Source organism: Lutra lutra, chromosome 7 (genome assembly GCF_902655055.1).
Source record: "Lutra lutra chromosome 7, mLutLut1.2, whole genome shotgun sequence".
NCBI classification, from domain to species: Eukaryota; Metazoa; Chordata; class Mammalia; order Carnivora; family Mustelidae; genus Lutra; species Lutra lutra.
The window spans coordinates 69,426,431-69,432,430 of NC_062284.1; the positions used below are offsets into that span (position 1 = coordinate 69,426,431).

The 6,000-nt window shown below is 44.9% G+C and overlaps 1 protein-coding gene across 1 annotated transcript in view; it reads right to left on the reverse strand.

Annotated features, from left to right (window-relative positions):
* TRPM7 (transient receptor potential cation channel subfamily M member 7) overlaps positions 1-2,893 on the reverse strand; it is a 119,393-nt gene extending 116,500 nt beyond the window's left edge. The window contains exon 1 of the mRNA XM_047735809.1: positions 2,630-2,893. Coding sequence (XP_047591765.1) covers positions 2,630-2,632 — 3 coding nt within the window. The 5' untranslated portion in view covers positions 2,633-2,893. The remainder of the gene's footprint in view (positions 1-2,629) is intronic.
* Between the last annotated feature and the right edge of the window lie 3,107 nt (positions 2,894-6,000).

Sequence of the window (6,000 nt, forward strand, 5' to 3'; positions counted from 1 at the left end):
ATAACTAGAACATAAGCTGTTTGAAAACGGAAAACTTGTCTAACACATGGCACTCCAGTGCCTATCACAGTGCTTAGAATATATGAATAGCTGGGATGCCTGGGTGGCTCAGTTAGTTAATAATCTGCTTTCAGGTCAGGTCATGATCCCAGGGTCCTGGGATTGAGTTTCTCGTCAGGCTCCTTGCTCAGTGGGGAGCCTACTTCTCCTTTTGTCTGCTGCTCCCCATTTGTGCTCTCTCCCTCTTTGACAAATAAATAACATCTTTTAAAAAAGAATATATTAAACACTAAATAACCAAATACCAAATAATAAAACAAATATTTCTGTAGTCATGGTGGACAATTTTGTACAAAATTTGATTCCACTCCAGTTTTTAACTTTGTTTTTGGTATCTTGTTTGTTTTGTATTGTGTTTTTCTGGTTGGCTGGCTGCTTAAATGTTTTTTTTTTTAAATGCAGGAAAATTTTGTATGCTTTCTTTTAGTGTCAAAGAAAAAACTGATTACCAGAAGCAAATACTTTATTTTTTTTGAAGATTTATTCTGATTTGAGGGAGAGAGAAAGAGCTAGCGTGCCAAGTGCTCAAGCTGGGGGAAGGACTGAGAGGAGACAAGCAGACTCTCCATTGAGTGGGGAGCCTGGCACAGGGCTCGATTCCAGGACCCTGAGCCAAAACCAAAAGTCAGATGCTTAACCAGCTGAGCCACCCAGGTGGCCCCCAGAATCAAATACTTTTAACAGTTTACAATAAGAACTATAGTGTAGATACAACACACTTTGTTGAACTTTTAGGTCACACTTTGACCTAAAATTTGAGGAGGCTCAACAAATTATCATTATTGGACAACCTCAGTTTTCAGTTTTAAGTTTTCACTATGGTTTAATTGGAAATTGTAAAGAAAGAAAAAAAAACACACAGCAGCAGTCAGGACTCAAGCAATGTAAAAAATAAAATCAGACCCTCAATTTCAAATTTTACAATGAGAATTTCTCCCTGGAGAATCAACAGGATTGTATGCATGTACAACCAACACTGAGTTAATATTATGTGCCACAGATAGTGCACAACTTATGTATATAAGCTTAAGTTGGGGGAGGGGGCATCTGCCACCAAAAAAACCTGGACATAAATGAAAAGACAGCAGAAACAGGAGAAATTCACACTACATCTTAATTTTTGAAGGTTGGGTTTCAAGGCAGGTATGAAAAAGACATTAAGAGGCTGAATTTAAGAAGAGCATCTGAGGTAAGACTAAGAAATTATAGACTTTCACTAGAAAGTCATTAGAAATAAAGCTATCTGGTTTGAACATGATGAATCATCTTGATTTTCATTTTCTAAAGTATCTAAAAACGTTTTTCAAAATAGTGAAAGGGGTGTGCTCAGATTTATGCTATTTACCATCAAAAAAAATTTATACACAAAACTGAAGAGTCAGTATTAATGGTTTGTTTTCATTAAAAAGACACTATGGTTCAACTTTTCCCTCCAAAATAGATTCTCTTAACACCCATTTAATTAATAAACTTAAAAATTTGGTGTCAGTAACCCTTTTTTTTTTAATTAAGGAAAAAAATAAAATGACGCTTTTGTTGACTTTACATTACCACATAAGGTGGAAAATAGTGTAAGGTGCACTATTTATTCAGAGTATAACAATATTCGTGGTTTCACTTTTGTATGGCACTTGAATTAACTTCTGGAGAAAAGTAAACCCTGCCAGACTCCAGCAGAGGGAGAGACGTTTGCATGAAACCTATCAAGTACTGACCAGAAAAACTTTGCTCTTCAAGTCCCTGATCTAAATTACTTTCTTTGTAAACTTCCAATCTGACTCCTGGCCTCAACAACAACAACAAGCTCCATCAAAAGCTGCAATGCACCGAATCCCTGTCACCACTATACTTGGTAGGTTTAAAACCCTTCTCTAGGGCAACGGATGAGAAAGTTCGACATAAATACCAGTAACACATCGCCTCGGTACCTACAGCAGCGTCCCAATAAAAATCCTTAATTCTTGCTAAGGAAAACTGGAAACCAGATCTACCATCAATATCGTCAAATCCCTCCTCTTTGGCTCCAGAAGGAAAACGTACCTGTGGAGTATCCGCTGCGCAAGCAAATACGGCACAGCTCCAATCCCGTGTCCTCTATCCCTTTTGTGTTTCCTCCCAGCCCTCCTTCCCTTTCCAAGCCGAACTTGAGCAGAGCATTTGGCTCCCTTATCTGCCAGCAACTGGCGCCAGGAGGAACGCGCTCCCGGGAGATGCGGAGCTTGGAGGCTGAGCGCTGCGTCTGGCGCGCTGCGGCCCCTCGGCTCTAGCAGGTACTCCCTGGCTCGCGCCTCTGCCGCCTCGAGGGGCCCTCGCTGGAGCCAGGTCTCCGCTCGGGGCATTCCCGCGGCGAGCTGTCGTGCCAGATTTGCTACCTGCTTCCTGCCCCTCACCCCCGAACGAACTGCACTCCCGTCCCGCCAGGGCAAGTCCGGAAGCCTCAAGGCAATTCCGGGCTCCTTCGCCAGGAAGCTCGGCTCCGGACGCACACTTGCCAGTCAGGTCCAACCCCCTTCCCTGCCAGCCACCCCTCAGGGCTATTCCCCCGCCGGGGCCTGCGTGGGTCCAGTACCATTCTCCTCACGGGGCGGACTCCGGAAGGGCAGCAACTCCACCTCCTCCTCCTCTGCGGCCTGTAGCCATCTATTGGGAAGCGTCTCCGGAGGCGGCAGCAGAGGCCGCCGGACAAGGACAGCCCAGGGAAACCTTCTCAGAACTAACTCAGCTCCGGCGCTAGCAGCAGAAGCTGAGTCTTTCATAATTGTGCGACCAACTCCTCCGGGTGACTGGCCACAGGGACGCGCCCGCGCCCGCCTCCGCCGGCGACGGGGCTGGAGACAGACCACGTGAGGGGCGCGTCGTGTGCGTCGCCGCCCGCGGGCTGGGTCACGTGAAGGGCGCGCGCTCCCTCCCGTCCAGGCCGCCTCCCTCCGTGCCGCGCGCACGCGCCGGGCACGGGCGCTTCTGCCTACCGCTCCGGGTTTCCCGTGGAGGGTAGGGTGATTGCTCAGGGTCTCCATTGGCAACCTGGGCGGGACTCGCACCGACATGTGTCCCCCTCCGGGAATGGAACTCGAGGGAGCTATAGTGAAGGCTTAAGGTTCCGGGCCTCTGGGATCCAGCCTGGAGTTGCGGCGTGGTCTCATCTCCGCTAGCCGGGCCTGGCCGCCGTCCGCTACACCAACTGGGCCTGGCCCCTGCCTACGCTGTCCTGCGGCGTTTCCCAGCCTCTTCTCTGTGCGTTAGCGAGAAGTCTTACTCTCCTCGTCCAAAATGCCACATCATCTTCTCACCCTAGATCACGTTCTTCCTCCAACTTCCTCTGTTTCTGCCAGAAAAAAATTCTCCCACATTTAACAGTGGGCTCCATTCTTTCCTTCCAGAGATGTCCCCCACAGACAACGCATACACCACCCGCCTTAACCAAAGGCTGCGGATTGTTCCCGGGCCTAATACCAGCCTCTCTGCTTTTTGTTTTCCTTCCCTAAACCCGGGTTTGACTAACAGCGTTAGGTTACTAACTTGTTTTTCGCATAAGACCTTTCTGCTCCCAAGGAAGAAGTTTGTCAGTCTGACCCTCTATTACCTGGCTCAATCGCAGCCCTTTTTTAAACACAGCTTTATTGAGGAATAGTTGATGTACAAGAACCGTCACATATTTCAATGTGCAATTTCACAAGTGTCGACATGTGTATACACTACCGAAATCACCATGATCAAGATAGTGAACATGTTCATCACCCCCCACGTTTCTTCCCTTCCTTCGTAATCCCTCCATCCTGTTCCTCCCCATTCCCATCTCTTAGCAGTCACTGATCTGCTTTCTGTCACTATAGATTAGTTTGCATATTTCAGGGATTTATATAATGGAATCATATAGTATGTACTTTTTGTTGTTCTGGCTTCTTTGGGCATAATGTTATGACCCACAGTTCAGTGAAATAGGATCTTCTCTCCAACAAAACTAATCTGCCCATTGCTTTACCTAACAAGCTTGGGCCATGCTTATGAACAGTCTTCAAGTATTCTGTATTCCTTCCCCATCTGGCGGGTCCAGCAGGACCGAGGTTAAAACAAAAATGTTTTATTATATGTGTCATACCTTTCCTACTAGATTATCAGCACCTTGGGGCAGGGATTTTGTCTAATTTACCCATCCCTTCAATAAAGGTTTATTTTCTAGATCTCAGCTGGGCCTACACATTTCTTGCCTTAAGGGAGTTTGTAATCTAGAAGGTGGAGACAAACCAGAAGATCAAAATACAATGAGATAAGAGTGCTTTGTTTTCCTGAGTCTTTGTGACTCTGGCCTTTTTTGTACCCACAAGTGCTTCACCCCTTGTTTGGATGATGTAGAAAGGTAGTAAAATCAAGACACTTGATCTCCTGAACTCTTGCTAAATAGGAGCATTCAGTTTGGTTTTTTTTTTTTTAAAGATTTATTTATTTGTGAGAAAGAGGGCAGGAGCAGGGAGGAACAGAAGGAGAGAGAATCTTAAGCAGGCTCCATGCCCAGCCCGGATGCAGGGCTCAATCTTAAAACCCCACCAGAGATCATGACCTGAGCTGAAATCCAGAGTCAGACATGTAACTGACTGAGCCACCCAGGTGCCCCTTGGAGCATTTAGTTTAGAGTTAGAAATGAGGAATATAATTATTCTTGGAATGCCTGGGTGGCTCAGTGGTTAAAGCCTCTGCCTTTGGCTCAGGTCATGATCTCAGGGTCCTGGGATTGGGCCCCACACCGGGCTCTCTGCTCAGCAGGGAGCCTGCTTCCTCCTCTGTCTCTCTGCCTGGCTCTCTGCCTACTTGTGATCTCTCTCTGTCAAATAAATAAATATAATCTTAAAATTAAAAAAGGAATGAGGAATATAATTATTCTTTAATTGAACTAATGAAAATTTTTAATTCACAAGTTATCAGAAGCCCTGAAGTTCACACATGCTGACTTTCAGTGAATTTATTCATAAAAAAATCAACTTGGGGAATGAATTTATTCATTAAAAAAAAAAGTACTAGTTCCTAAGTTCCTAAGTTCCTAAGTTCCTAAGACTATATCAGAAACAGCCCTCTTTAATGTTCAGTGATGAACAAGATGGATACATTCAGTGCTTCAGAAAATGTTCATTAAATGCTCTCTCTGTCTCCCTTTTTTCCATAGGGGCTCTGTTTCCATTTTGGTCAATGACATCTCTATTTCCCACTCTCACTGGATCACATACTCATTCTCCTCCCTATCCTTTCCCCAATTATTTGCAACAATTCAAGAAACATTTACTGCTACAGTTTGTTTAAAGTAGTAAGTGAAGTGTTATACGTGATCTTTTTTAAAAAATGAAAAAGCGGTGCGCCTGGGTGGCTTGATGGGCTGGGCTTCTGCCTTCAGCTCAGGTCCTGAGATTGAGCCCCAAGTCATGATCCCTGCTCAGTGGGAATGTCTGCTTCCCCTCTGCCCCTCACCCCACTAAAGCACTTGCTCTCTCTCTGGCTCTCTCTCTCAAATAAATAAATAAAATCTTCTAAAAAAGGGGGGGTGATAAACCATGGCACTGCACCAATTCTTAGATTTTCTTCTTTGTGTATTTAGAATTTACTTTAAGATAATTGTAGAATTACAGGAGGTTTACAAAGAAATACACAAGGAAGTACAAATAAGCTTCCCCAGTATCTTTTCCCCTTCCACCCCCACAACATCTCATTTAACTACAGCACAATATCAAAACCAGAAAACTGACACTGACACAATCTGCAGAGTCTACTTAAATTTCACTAGTTATATATGCATTCATTTGTGTATATGTTTGTGTGTAGCTCTATACAACCTTGTCAATGTGTAGCCTGGAGTAACCACGGAAGCAATCAAGATACTTACACTATTACCATGAGATCCCTCACGTTACCCCTTTATAGCCACACCCCTCCCATCCCACACCTAACCTAACA